Source organism: Sus scrofa, chromosome 16 (genome assembly GCF_000003025.6).
Source record: "Sus scrofa isolate TJ Tabasco breed Duroc chromosome 16, Sscrofa11.1, whole genome shotgun sequence".
Lineage (NCBI taxonomy): Eukaryota > Metazoa > Chordata > Mammalia > Artiodactyla > Suidae > Sus > Sus scrofa.
The window spans coordinates 47,338,023-47,353,318 of NC_010458.4; the positions used below are offsets into that span (position 1 = coordinate 47,338,023).

The window sequence follows — 15,296 nt, forward strand, 5'->3', positions numbered from 1 at the left end:
CCCTCCCTTCATCAGGTGGCAGTAGCGGCTGCCCCAGGGCGCAGGCGCCGAGTCAGACCACGTGACGGCCTGGCCCCGCCCCCGCCCGAACTTCTTCGCGGGATCGCCTTGGAAACGCATTTTCGGAGGAACTGGCCGCCGCCAATGGGAAGTGAGCGAGTGCCACGAACAGGCCAATAAGGAGGGAGCGGTGCGGGGTTTAAACCCGAGGCGGGGCCGGATTCCTCCCGGCGTGCTGCGGAGGAACGGCTGTTAGCTAGTGGTGGCTTCAAGGTCCCCGGCTGGTCGGGGCTCCAGTGCTCTGCTTCTCCCCTCTGAGCTGCTGCCTGGCCTGGTACAGAGGAAGTCATGGCGCTCCGGATCACCAGGGTGAGCTGCTGCGGTTGGTGAACAAACGCGGCTCTCCTGACTCCTGGGTCTCCTCTCCCTGTTTCCCCTGCTGGAGTTCCCCCACGGTGGGAGCGAATTTGGAGAGGAGGAAGGCGGTCGGTGGGCCCCTAACATACTGGGAGAGTTTGGGGGGCAGACGGACGGAGAGAGAAAGGTGCAAAAGAGAAGCGGATGGGCCTTGGACTAATTGGGGGGAGGGGGCAGATGGAGGGTAGACCGGAAACCTTTTGTAAAAGGTGTTGGAGGACCCGAGTGGGCTCCCACCAATTGCGCAATCTTCTTCCCTGAGGGAAAGGGAAGGTGCCTGCAATTGAAGGCTTTTTCGATTTCCATGGTATTTTAGGTCCGGCGGGGACTGAGCACGTAATCCCTCAATAGGTGAACGGAGAGGTTCCAGGAGAAAACTGACTTGTCATAAGCTTAGCGTAGACCCTGGAACCCCGGTTTCCCCTGGGAACCCATTCACAGTCGGCTTTCCTTCTGAGGGCCGCAGTTTTTTTTGTTGTTTTTTTTTTTTGCCCCGCTTTAACCCTTGACTTATTTTAACGTGGCGGGGCCAACTCCCAGACTCGTCTTGCTTCTTACAGAACACGAAAATTAATGCTGAAAATAAGGCGAAGATCAGTATGGCAGGCGCAAAGCGCGTGCCTGTGGCCTCTGCTGCAACCTCTAAGCCCGGACTGAGGCCAAGAACTGCTCTTGGAGACATCGGTAACAAAGTCAGTGAACAGCCACAGGCCAAACTGCCTCTGAAAAAGGTAACTATGCTGATTCAACTATTCTGTGAGTGTCTCCCTTCCAGCTGTGGCTCTTGGTGGAGAAACAATCCATTCTCTCCTTTTCATCCACAGGAAGCAAAAACTTTAGCTGCTGGAAAAGTTGTTGCTAAAAAACTACCGAAACCTCTGGAAAAGGCTCCTGTACCTGTATTAGAGCCCCAGCCAGAGAGGGAGCCCGAGCCTGAACTGGAGCCTGAACCAGAACCTGAGCCTGTTAAAGGAGAGAAACTTTCCCCTGAACCTATTTTGGTAAACTTTCTGGACCATTTTAGAGTCTGTTGATTGTTTGTTTCCTTTCATTTTATTCAAGTATGGAATAGCATTTGAACAAATAGTAGTAATAGTAACATTTATATAGTACTTAACAGGAAGTAGGTTCTGCTAAGCACTGTACATGCATTAGCTCACGTTAATAGTATACTCAGCACTGGTATTCTTCTAGTCACATCTAGTCAATGACAGAATTGGGTTCAAACCCAGCCTATCTGGCTTCAGAAACTGTGCTTTTAATTGCTTTGTTTTACTACCCCTCCTTTGTTTACGGTATTGAGTGGTAGCTGCAGGGACCAAAGATTTTGCTGTCTTTAAGGTACCAGTCATCTCTGACCAGAATATGTTGACTGAAGCACAGATTGTTCTCTTTAAGTCCTTTTTGTTTACTCCCTAATGTGGCCACCAAATAATAATAAGCCAACACCGAAATATATAAATGTGTAAAGCAGAAAATGTAGCTCTTCAGAGAGCAGGGTAAGAAGATGGCTTAACACTTGGCCTCAACACCAAGAACTTTTTATTAAATATCAGATATTAAATGTATCTTCTTCTGTGAGGGAAAAATATTTCATCTAGAAGAGGCTGCTTGGCTGAAATTGCAATGAATTGCATTCTTAAGTACTAATTTTTAATATCTCCTTAAAGCTGGTTGGGAAATGGTCTGTTAAAGTCATTCAGCCTCATTGTATGTCTAAGGGAAGGGGATGTGACTGAGGCTGTGGATTTAATATTGACCTTCTGGACACAGCACAGAAAACTGTAGCATGCACAGTCTTTGTTTTATGGGATTTTTTTTGTGGTTTTCATTTGTTCCTTTTTTTTTTCCCCCACTCTTTAATTGACCATACCTCATGACCTGAGCTTTCATTTAAAAGTCCCATAGTGATTCTAACCTTTGCTTCCCCACTTACAAGAATACTTTTCCCACCCTCTTTCATGTAACTGATAACCTTTTCATCCTTCATAACAGCTCAAGCATCAACACCCAAAGCTTTCTTTAACTTCCCCCATCCCCATCTTAACTTCCCCCACCCTACTCTTGTTCCCAGAATCAGTCTCTTTACTTCATTTACTTCTTTGTTTTGTTTTTTGTTTTTTGTCTTTTGTCTTTTTGCCATTTCTTGGGCCACTCCCGCGGCATATGGAAGTTCCCAGGCTAGGGGTCTAATCGGAGCTGAAGCCACTGGCCTACACCAGGGCCACAGCAACGCTGGATCTGAGCCGCATCTGCAACCTACACCACAGCTCACAGCAACACCGGATCGTTAACCCACTGAGCAAGGGCAGGGATCGAACCCTCAACCTCATGGTTCCTAGTCAGATTCGTTAACCACTGAGCCTCGACGGGAACTCCCATTTACTTTTTCTAAATTCAAAGCTTCTTGAGGACATCATAAAGCCAGTGTCTAGCACAGGGCTTGATTTGAAGAAAGTGCTCAGTCAATGTTTGGACCACAGGGTAACTGGAGCTTGAGGAAAATGGTTTGTGATAACAAGTCAGTTAATCCTTAGTAGTCAGAACAGAACTTGTGTTCTTTTGGGCAGTGGGAAACAGTCCATAATTTGAAATAAAGACTAAGGATTAACATATTCACTTGGATTAACTTCACATGACATCGCTAAACAGATCCATTACTTACCAGTTTTATTTGGAGGAAAGTCTTGAATATGAATTTGCTTCCTCTCTGTTGTAACTGTTTAGCTGCTGCCTCTAAATTGGCTCAGCCTAAGTTGGCATTTTACTTTTCCTATTATTTCCTGAAGATACACTGAATAAATTTGAAAAGCTAAATGAATTGTATATCTATTCAGCAGGTAGTCTTTTGAGTTGGTACCAGTTATCTGACCTTTATTCGCAGACCGTGTGCTCTTCTTAACTGTTGTTTCAAAATCTGTTTCAGGTTGATACTCCCTCTCCAAGCCCCATGGAAACATCTGGCTGTGCCCCTGCAGAAGAATATTTGTGTCAGGCTTTCTCTGATGTAATTCTTGCAGTGAATGATGTGGATGCAGAAGATGGAGGGGATCCAAACCTTTGTAGTGAATATGTGAAAGATATCTATGATTATCTGAGACAACTTGAGGTCAGTATAGTAGTACAGAATCTTTGTTTTTTGTCTAAGCTGCATCTAGCTTTATCAAAGAGATACTCCATTAACAGTTTAAGCATTTCTAGGCATTCCCATTGTGGCTCAGTGGTTAACGAATCCGACTAGGAACGATGAGGTTGCGGGTTCCATCCCTGGCCTTGCCCAGTGGGTTGGGAATTGCATTGCCATGAGCTATGGTGTAGGTCGAAGATTCGGCTCAGATCCCGCTGCTGTGACTGTGGTGTAGGCTGGCAGCTACAGCTCCAGTTCGACCCCTATCCTGGGAACCTCCATATGCCACAGGTACAGCCCTAAAAAGACAAAAGACAAAAAAAAAAAAAAAAAAACCATTTAATCATTTCTTTTGTTGTTGTTGTTGTTGTTGTTGTTGTTGCTATTTCTTGGGCCGCTCCCGCGGCATATGGAGGTTCCCAGGCTAGGGGTTGAATCCGAGCTGTAGCCACCGGCCTACGCCAGAGCCACAGCAACGCGGGATCCGAGCCGCGTCTGCAACCTACACCACAGCTCACGGCAACGCCGCATCATTAACCCACTGAGCAAGGGCAGGGACTGAACCCGCAACCTCATGGTTCCTAGTTGGATTCGTTAACCACTGCACCACGACGGGAACTCCCCGTGTAATCATTTCTTAAAAGTAGGTTCCACTTTTAAATTCTTAATGAAACACCAAAAATAAACAAGCTGGTGATCAGGGAAAGTTCAAGTGAGTGGGTAATACCATGCTTTAATTTTTTGTCTCTTTCTTTCTTTCTTTTGTTTTTTTTTGGGCTGCACCCCATTTTGATCAGGGAAAGTTCAAGTGAGTGGGTAATACCATGCTTTAATTTTTTGTCTCTTTCTTTCTTTCTTTTGTTTTTTTTGGGCTGCACCCCCAACATACGGAGGTTCCCAGGCTAAGGGTTGAAAAGGAGCTATAGCCGCTGGCCTATGCCACAGTCACAGCAACACCAGGTCCCAGATGTGTCTGCGACCTACACCACAGCTCATGACAACACTGGATTCTTAACCCACTGAGCAAAGCCAGGGATCGAACCTGCGTCCTCATGGATACTAATCAGATTCATTTCTGCTGAGTGCCATGGCTTTTGTAAAGAAAGTCAGATTGAATGATAATATCCATCACAGTTTGGGGTGGGTGAGTCCCAAATTTGGGTTTAAGGAGGCTAACAGGCTGAAGGTACATGATAATAGAGATGCTGAAAAACTATAGCCAAAAGGCATCTTGGATCAGTGTGGCTTATGAGCATGTGCCATAATGGAAGTTGTTCTTTGCATCTAAGAAGAATATACTCAAAAACTAAATTTTTGGACTTTTTGCCATTTCAGCCCATTTCTCAAACTTTCTATTAGTGTCCTTTGCCCTTTCCTCTCAAAAAAAAGGAGGCATTCTGTATGTTAACAACATAAGTTATACAGTTACCAGATGCATCCAAACTGCTTGTTTATAATGCATTTTATTCTAGTGGCATCGTTAATGTCTTTGGGCTTTGGCCTGGTTTGTTTTTGTTTTTTTCCCAGGCTAGGGGTCGAATCGGAGCTGTAGCCACCGGCCTACGCCAGAGCCAGCCCAACGAGGGATCCGAGCCACGTCTGCAACCTACACCACAGTTCACGGCAACGCCGGATCCTTAACCCACTTAGCAAGGTCACGGATCGAACCCACAACTACTTCATGGTTCCTAGTTGGATTCGTTAACCACTGAGCCACTATGGGAACTCCTGGCCTGATTCTTTTGGGTGTCTCCAATTTTCTATAGGATTGTCCTGCAAGAAGACTTCTGCTCTGGATTTTTTCTTCTCCTCTCCACTTTTTTTCCTTTTTTGGTCTTTTTAGGGCCGCACCCATGGTATATGGAAGTTCCTAGGCTAGGGGTCCAGTTGGAGCTGTAGCTGCCAGACTTATACCACAGCCACAGCAACATGGGATTTGAGTTGTGTCTGCTACCTATACCACAGCTCATGGCAATGCCAGATCCTTAATCCAGTGAGCAAGGCCAGGTATTGAACCTGCGTCCTCATGGACACTAGTTGGGTTTGTTACTGCTGAGCCAGGTGGGGAACTTCCTCTTCTCCCTTGTTTTTGCTTTTTCGGGCCACACATGCTGCATATGGATGTTGCCAGGCTAGGGGTCAAATTGGAGCTGCAGCTGCTGGCCCACACCACAGCCCACAGCAATCCCAGATCTGAGCCGTGTCTGTGACCTATCCAACAGCTTATGGCAATGCCAAAACCTTAACCCCCTGAGTGAGCCCAAGGATTGAACCCACATCCTCATGGATACTAGTTAGATTCATTACTGCTGAGCCACAATGGGAACTCCCTCCCTTGTTTTTAAAGTTTAATGTTCTAACTTCAGAGGAGTGGGTTCAGCAGATGCATAAGCTGGGTTTTGATGGTTCACTCTTATTTATGGGTTTTTGGGGGTTTAAACCCTGGAGCCAGAGTGGTAGCATATTGGTTCCAGCTGATCTGGGAGCTGTTGCTATTTTCTTCTACTTCAGGTTCTGGATTTAGAGTCTTAAGTGAAAAGATATGAGGTGATACTATGGTATCTTTATTAGGGAAGAAGTGGGGACAAGGTATGGGCCAGTAGTGGTGAAATGGACATAGTAAGATCTGCCATTGTGAAAACCTGTCACATTGTCCTGTTGAATGTTTGCTTTATTTCTTCCTCAGCAAAAGAGCTGTTTGCAATGACTGTATGAATAATCCAATCACTAGAGGGATTTCCTGTTGTGGCTCAGCAGTAACGAACCTGACTAGTATCCATGAGGACACAGTTTTTTTTTTTTTTTTTTTTTTTTTTTTGTCTTTTTGCTATTTCTTTGGGCCGCTCCCTTGGCATATGGAGGTTCCCAGGCTAGGGGTCGAATCGGAGCTGTAGCCACTGACCTGCGCCAAAGCCACAGCAACTTGGGATCTGAGCCGCATCTGCAACCTACACCACAGCTCACGGCAACGCCGGATCGTTAACCACTGAGCCACGACGGGAACTCCAGGACACAGTTTTGAGCCCTGGCTTTGCTCTGTGGGTTAAAGGATCCAGCGTTGTGGTGAGCCGCAGTGTAGGTCACAGAGATCGCTTGGATCCCTCGTTGCTGTGGCTATGGCGTAGGCTGGCGGTTGCAGCTCCGATTCAACCCCTAGCCTAGCAACTTCCACATGCTGTGGGTACAGGCCTAAAAAAGATAAAAACAAAACAAAATAATAAAAAAGAACTGTTAGCGATCCTAAATGTTTTAGAGCTACTCTGAGGGGACATTTCTGGTCAGAAATGTCATGTGGGGAGTTCCCGTCATGGCGCAGTGGTTAACGAATCCGACTAGGAACCATGAGGTTGCGGGTTCGGTCCCTGCCCTTGCTCAGGGGGGTAATGATCCGGCGTTGCCCTGAGCTGTGGTGTAGGTTGCAGACGCGGCTCGGATCCTGCGTTGCTGTGGCTCTGGCGTAGGCTGGTGGCCACAGATCCGATTCCGACCCCTAGCCTGGGAACCTCCATATGCCGCGGGAGCGGCCAAAGAAATAGCAAAAAGACAAAAAAAAAAAAAGAAAGGAAAAAAGAAATGTCACGTGGAGTCTTGCTTCTAAGGATAATCCGCACTTCTTTTGCAGGAAGAACAAGCAGTTAGACCAAAATACCTACTGGGTCGTGAAGTCACTGGAAACATGAGAGCCATCCTAATTGACTGGCTAGTGCAGGTTCAGATGAAATTCAGGTTACTACAGGAGACCATGTACATGACAGTTTCCATTATTGATCGGTTCATGCAGGTGAGCATAAATTCAGCAACTGAGAGATCTCTCTTCGAGGGTCCTAGCTATAAGTCATAAGAAACAAACTTTTTCAGCTAAAATCTGTCTTGGGAGTTGAAATTTTAGTGTGGGAGTGTCTTTCTCCATTGCGCTGTGCCTCCTTTTCAAATGCATGTTACTTATTCATCCAATTGAGGTTCCCATTGCAGGATAATTGTGTGCCCAAGAAGATGCTCCAACTGGTTGGTGTCACTGCCATGTTTATTGCCAGCAAATATGAAGAAATGTACCCTCCAGAAATTGGTGACTTTGCCTTTGTGACTGACAATACTTACACTAAGTACCAAATCAGGCAGATGGAAATGAAGATTCTAAGAGCATTAAATTTTTGTCTGGGTCGCCCTCTACCCCTGCATTTTCTTCGGAGAGCATCCAAGATTGGAGAGGTACAGAGTAAAAATTGAAAATTTTAGTATGGTACATTGGGGAATACTGCTGACCAATGAGATCTAACTCAACTGCCTTGTACTATGTATCTAACTACGTGGGGAAGGGTTAAAGATGGTCTTTATTTCCAATCAGGCTGTTGTGGTAATATTAAAGTTTTTCATAGGCAATTGCATTTGAGTTGAGAGACAAACATTTACAGTTAAAAGTTATGGGCATACCCCATAGTTACTGCCAATGCAAAATTCTCAGACGAGCTCAGTGACCCCGTGGGTTTTGTTCCAGGTTGATGTTGAGTTACATACTTTGGCCAAATATCTGATGGAGCTAACTATGTTGGACTACGATATGGTGCACTTTCCTCCTTCTCAGATCGCAGCAGGAGCTTTTTGCCTATCCCTGAAGATTCTTGATAATGGTGAATGGGTAAGCTCTGTCCCACAAACTAAGGTCACGCCAAGCTTTTAAATTGTAGTATTTACTGAATACAGACCTGTTTCTATTAAAGGACAATTCACTTGGTTCCTAAATATGGCATCTACTGAGGGAAGGTTTTAAAATCAAGTTTGTGATATCTTCATAGCTTGCTTCCATTTCATTACCTAATCTCATCTTTCTATACCCCTCTGGGAAAAGCAGAGCAGTTGCTACTCCTTACAGATGGAGAAACTCAAGCAGGTGAAATGACATAGCAGAAGTTTATTCATATTCATTGATTAAACAAGCATTTCTGGAGTTCCCGTCGTGGCGCAGTGGTTAACGAATCTGACTAGGAACCATGAGGTCGCGGGTTCGGTCCCTGCCCTTGCTCAGTGGGTTAACGATCCGGCGTTGCCGTGAGCTGTGGTGTAGGTCACAGACGCGGCTCGGATCCCGCATTGCTGTGGCTCTGGTGTAGGCCGGTGGCTACAGCTCCGATTCAACCCCTAGCCTGGGAATCTCCATATGCCGCGAGAGCGGCCCAAGAAATAGCAACAACAACAACAACAAAAGACAAAAAAAGACCAAAAAAAAAACAACAAGCATTTCTCCTGTGTGCCATGTGATACTCTAGACCCTAGCAATAGAATTATCAATGAGAAAGTCAGCTCCGAGGAACTTGGGGTTTAGCTTTGGGGTGGACAAGTCAGCAATTTAAAAAATGTAAGTAGGTTTGAGCACAGGATCCCAGGGAAAGCATGAAAGGAGAGTACCTGGGGAAAAAGGGGTCTTAAGCTTGTCTTAAATTTCAGTTATAATCAGTCACACAGTATCTTCCTCTCTATCCTATTTTTGAGTAACATCTAGAGGTTTTATGAAAACCATCATTGATGAGCATTTTCAACCTTAACTTTTGTTGTCTTAGACACCAACTCTACAGCATTACCTGTCATACACTGAAGAATCCCTTCTTGTGGTTATGCAACACTTGGCTAAGAATATCGTCGTGGTGAATCGAGGGCTTACAAAGCACATGGTAAGTCAGTGGCACTGTAGAGTGTTGGGGGAAAAGTGAAAATCATTAAGACTTGATGCCTGGAGTTCCCGCTGTGGCTCAGTGGAAACGAATCTGACTAGCATCCATGAGGAGGACGCAGGTTCGATCCCTGGTCTCGCTCAGCAGGTTAAGGATCCCGCATTGCCATGAGCTGTGGTGTAGGTCGCAGATGTGGCTCGGATCCCACGTTGTTGTGGCTGTGGTATAGGCCAGTGGCTACAGCGCCAATTTAGCCCCTAGCCTGGAAACTTCTGTATGCTGCAAGTGCAGCTGTAAAAAAAAAAAAAAAAGACTTGATGGCCCGACAATTCATAAGCTGATTTTTAAGGAGTTGATGGTTTTAAGTGACTATTTGTACCATGGATTCTTATAAGGTTTTCCTCTTTTCCTTCATTAATTACTGTGTTTTTCCATTCCAGACTATCAAGAACAAGTATGCCACATCTAAGCATGCTAAGATCAGCACTCTAGCCCAGCTGAATTCAGCACTAGTTCAAGATTTAGCCAAGGCTGTGGCAAAGGTGTAACTTGTGAACTTCGGAATACTATAATATCTACAAATAAAATTGGCACCATGTGCCATCTGTACATATTATATGTTACACTTATTTACTTTTAATAAAGTTTGTAGTCCTTTTTACTTCTTAACTCATTTGAATGTGGCTATTTCCCACTTGAGGATAACTTAAAAGTTGTCTTAAAGGTACAGTGGAGAATGTTTTTTAAAAAATGAAAACTGTTTTCAGTTACCTGGGAACCCAACTAATATATACAATTGGCTCTTCTTGTTTTATGTACTTGGCATAACTTAATTAATATGAGTTCATATAGTCTTGAAGCCATTTAATATCTTTATATGTTACACTGTATGTAAGCTCAGTCATCTTGAGAGAATCTGCTACCTAGTTCTACACAAGGAAGAGTCTACCGTCTCAATCCTAGTCCCCTTGTTTTATATTTCCTCTGGTGGCTGCAGTCATAATCCTAAATAATCTACTTGTACCACTTTCTTAAATTATCAACTTTAGTATCAACTTTTTCACTTGGAAAAATGAGAATTTTAATTTATATTCAAAACCTAATTTACTTTTTGTTTATTGGTTAAGAAAAATAAAACAATCCTTAGAACAAATATGAAAGTATCTGAAAAAGTTTATTGGGAGTTCCCGTCGTGGCGCAGCAGTTAACGAATCCGACTAGGAACCATGAGGTTGCGGGTTCGGTCCCTGCCCTTGCTCAGTGGGTTAACGATCCGGCGTTGCCGTGAGCTGTGGTGTAGGTTGCAGACGTGGCTCGGATCCTGCGTTGCTGTGGCTCTGGTGTAGGCTGGCGGCCACAGCTCCGATTAGACCCCTAGCCTGGGAACCTCCATATGCTGCGGGAGCAGCCCAAGAAATAGCAAAAAGACAAAAAAAAAAAAAAAAAAAAAACCAAAAACAACAACAACAACAACAAAAGTTTATTTATTGCCCCCCCCCCCCCCCGCCAACTTTCCTACATCTCAATCCTATTCAACTGAAAAATATGTAAGAGTTTGGGATGTATCTGTCCATAACTCTTCTAAATGTAGATGTGCATATAAATTGTTATGGAGAGGGTGTTTAAAAACGGGATCATTCTGGAGTTACCGTCATGGCGCATCCGAAGGGAATTGAACTAGGAACCATGAGGTTGCAGGTTCGATCCCTGACCTCACTCAATGGGTTAAGGTCCTGGTGTTGACGTGAGTTGTGGTATAGGTCGCAGACAAGGCTTAGATCCTGCATTGCTGTGGCTGTGGTGTAGGCTGGCAGCTGTAACTCTGATTAGACCCCTAGCCTGGGAACATCTGTATGCCATGGGTGCAGCCCTAAAAAGCAAAAAAAAAAAAAAAAGAAAGAAAGAAAGAAAAAATGGGATCATTCTATATAGTTAGCAATTCTTTTCAACATGGACAGGCATTACCTGTATTTGCGCATTATAGTCCATAGTATGAATATGTTATAATGTATTTAACCATTCCCCTGTTTATGTTTAGATTGTTTTTTCTTTGCTCCTATGGACAATACTGTTTAAATGTCACACCCCATGCTCTTTTGTTGCATTTTAGGGCCTGACCTGCAGCATATGGAAATTCCCATGCTAGGATTCAAATCTGAGCCACAGCCACAGCCACGCCAGATCCAAACTGAGTCTCCAACCTATACCACAGCTCAAAGCAACACCAGATCCCTAGCAGGGCCAGTGATTGAACCCACATATCATGGATACTAGTAAGGTTTGTTACATGCCAGACCACAATGGGAATACCCATGCTTGCTTTTTTTTTTTTTTTTTTTTTAATGTACACTGGTTTCTCCAGACAGTCTGTGTTTTGGCAGGTACCGCTAGTTGATTATTTCAATGTCACTGCAATAAACGTACAAAAAGTGGAGTTCCCATAGTGGCGCAGCAGAAATGAATCCAACTAGGAACCATGAGGTTGCAGGTTCGATCCCTGGCCCTCAGTGGGTTAAGGATCCCCCATTGCCATGAGCTGTGGTGTATGTAGATCGCAGATGTGGCTCAGACTCCAAGTTGCTGTGGCTCTGCTGGCCGGCAGCAACAGCTCCAATTAGACCCCTAACCTGGGAACCTCCATGTGCTGTGGGTGCAGCCCTAAAAAGACAAAACACACACACACACACAAATATACAAAAAGTGCTGGTTTTGGAGTTCCTGTTGTGGCTCATCAGGTTACAAACCCAACTAGTATTTCATGAAGATGCAGTTCAGTCCCTGGCCTCAGTGTGTTAAGGATCCAGTGTTGCCGTGGGTTGTAATGTTGGTGGAAGATGAGGCTCAGAGTTGTGGTGCAGGCTGGTGACTGCAGCTCCATTTGAACCCCTAGCCTGGGAACAATCATATGTTGCAGGTGCAGCCCTAAAAAGAAAAAAAAAAAAATCCTCTTGTGTACGGTTTTGATTTACACTTGAGCCCACTAGTTGAATAAATTTTGGTCCATTTAACAACATGTAGGAGTTCCCATCACAGCTCGGTGGTTAACAAATCCGACTAGGAACCATGAGGTTGTGGGTTCGATACCTGGCCTTGCTCCGTGGGTTAAGGATCCAGGGTTGCTGTGAGTTGTGGTGTAGGTCGAAGACGCTGCTTGGATCCTGTGTTGCTGTGGCTCTGGGGTAGGCCGGCAGCTACAGCTCCAATTAGACCCCCAGCCTGGGAATCTCCATATGCCATGGGAGTGGCCCTGGAAAAGACAATAAATAAATAAATAAATAATTTTTTTTGGTATTATCTTTTCTATTTTATTTGGTAGTTTTAGCTTTTATACGTTAATTCTCACCAGTTTTCTTTTAGTCATTTTCTAGTCTAATTTAAAAGCTTAAAATATTTTTAGTTAAAAAAAAACCTTTATATAAACTTATTCCTCTGAGACAGCTTGTTTCTAAAGTTCTCTTTTTCATCAATTTCTGCTTAAGTTGGAAATTTTTTTTTTTTTTTTTGCTATTTCTTTGGGCCGCTTCTGCGGCATATGGAGGTTCCCAGGCTAGGGGTCTAGTCTGGAGCTGTAGCCGCTGGCCTACACCAGAGCCACAGCAACGCGGGAGTCAAGCCGCGTCTGCAACCTACACCACAGCTCACGGCAACGCCGGATCGTTAACCCACTGAGCAAGGGCAGGGACCGAACCCGCAACCTCATGGTTCCTAGTCGGATTCGTTAACCACTGCACCACGACAGGAACTCCTGGAATTTTTTTGTAGTGTTTTGTGTTTTAGGAATGTACCTGTGGCATATGAAAGTTCCCAGGCTAGGGGTCAAACTGGAGCTGTAGCTGCCTACCTACAACACAGCCACAGCAGTGCAGGATTCAAGCCACGTCTGCAACCTATACCACAGCTCACCACAACTCCAGATCCTTAACCCACCAAGTGATGCCAGGGATTGAACCTGCATCCTCATGGATACTAATCAGATTCATTTCCTCTGCATCACAACAGGAACTCCTTATAGTCCTTTTTTATCTGGAGTTTATTTTACTGCTTATTTTCTAAGTAAGTTTCTTTTTTGGTCAGACATCTTTTTTTAATTACTCAATGAATTTATTACATTTGTAGTTGTACAATGATCATCACAATCCAATTTTATATGATTTCCATCCCACAACCTAAGCATATCCTTCCACCCCCCAAACTGTCTCCTTTGGAGATCATAAGCTTTTCAAAGTCTGTGAGTCAATATCTGTTCTGCAAAAAAGTTCAGTCTGTCCCTTTTTCAGATTCCACACGTCAGTGAAAACATTCGATGTAGGTGTCTCATTGTCTGAATGCTACGACTTTTTTTCTTTTTTTTTCTTTTGTCTTTTTGCCTTCTCTGGGGCCTCTCCTGGGGCATATGGAGGTTCCCATGCTAGGGGTTGAATCGGAGCTGTAGCTGCTGGCCTACACCACACCCACAGCAACGCAGGATCCGAGCCACGTCTGTAACCTACACCACAGCGCACTGCAATGACGGATCCTTAACCCATTGAGCGAGTCCAGGGATCGAACCGCAACCTCATGTATGGTTCCTAGTTGGATTCGTTAACCACTGAGCCAGGACGGGAACCCCTCCATCTGGTATATTTAATTCATTTTTATAACCTTCAGTTACATTGTTTCTCAAAATGTCATCCCCCAACAGCAACAGCAACATCACTTGGGAATTTGTTAGAAAAGCAAATCAGAATCAGTAGCTTGGAGAGGCACATAGCAATCTGTATTAACTAGTTCTTCCCATGATTCTGATTGGAGAACCACTGCATACTCTTGCTCCAAATTTGGTCACTGATAAGCAGTTGCCCAAAAGGGTGGGACTGATGTGAAAATCGGGAGGACATCCTGGATAAAGCAGTTAGATGAAAGAAGAGGATCATTTTTGTGTGAAAGAAAAAACGAAGCAAAATGCTCCTCCATGAGTTTTGGGAGTAGTGGCCACATTTTACATCCTCCTGTGGCTTTTGAATCTTTTATCAGGACCTGTATTTTGATAATAGAGAGGAAGAAAGGGGAGTGTTCTGTGAATAACTCAAGGGAAACTAGTTATAGAAGGGAATGCTCCGTGCTCTCATTCAAAGAGGTCTGAGCTATTGTGCTTGTGCTGCAAGAACCCTGTCCCTTACATGACTGACCACATTGAAAAACTACAAACCAATCAGGCATTTATACGTTCTGCATTTTCTCCATTACCCAGTCACTACTCAGCTAGGAAAGGGCAACTGAAATCTGTTGCATCACCAAATTGACCCTTGGGGGTACCCAACTCTGTAACCGAGTTCGAATCTTACTGACAGCTGAATTTCAGATTGGAAGTCTGCATTGACTCCTAGAGGGTAGTGGGTATCTTTGATCTTGGGCCACTCGTTTCTCTGCCAAATGAGGGGCCTGGACAAACAAATCTCTACTCGGATGCTTCTCTCTCCTAGTCTGGCCCACACACCCATCATCCAAGGCTGGGGATGGAAGGGGAGTACTAAGAGGGGTCAAAAACGGCTATCCCAGAGTTCCTGTTGTGGCTCAGCGGGTTAACAACTCGACTAGTATCCATGAGGATGCGGGTTCCATCCCTGGTCTGGCTCAGGATCCGGTGTTGCTGCAAGCTGTGGAGTAGATTGAAGATGTGTCTCTGCGGTCTGGCATGACTGTGGTGTAGGCTGGCAGCTTCAGCTCCAATTCAACCCGTAGCCTGGAAACTTCCATTTGCCACAAGTTCGGCCCTAAAAAGACAAAAACAAGAACAACCAATTGGCTATCTCAGAGCCAGTGTTGCAAGAGCACTTATGTTGGAGTTCTCCACTCCAGACCGCGGCTGCCAGATGCCGCCGAGTGCCCCCTTAGCCCAGCACAGCCCTTAGCCTAGCACTGAATTGCGCTAACGCTTAATTAAAGTTCTTTCACTTTTTTTTTCTTTTTCTTTTACTAGTTGTCTGTCAAAGGTTTAACCTACAGAGCCAGAATAAAATAAGAGACATCGGCAACCATAGCAACCAGAGACTGGGGTGGAAAGGGCGGGGCTAGGGGCGGAAGGGGGCGGGACGCAACGACAGTCC

At 44.8% G+C, this 15,296-nt stretch overlaps 1 protein-coding gene across 1 annotated transcript; it reads left to right on the forward strand.

Moving 5' to 3' along the window:
* On the forward strand, window positions 217–10,363 carry CCNB1 (cyclin B1). Its single transcript, NM_001170768.1, is given in 9 exon segments — window positions 217–369; window positions 978–1,148; window positions 1,242–1,418; window positions 3,344–3,526; window positions 7,167–7,325; window positions 7,517–7,753; window positions 8,040–8,180; window positions 9,100–9,210; window positions 9,651–10,363. Coding segments are annotated over 9 exon segments (1,308 nt in total). The 5' UTR covers window positions 217–348; the 3' UTR covers window positions 9,759–10,363.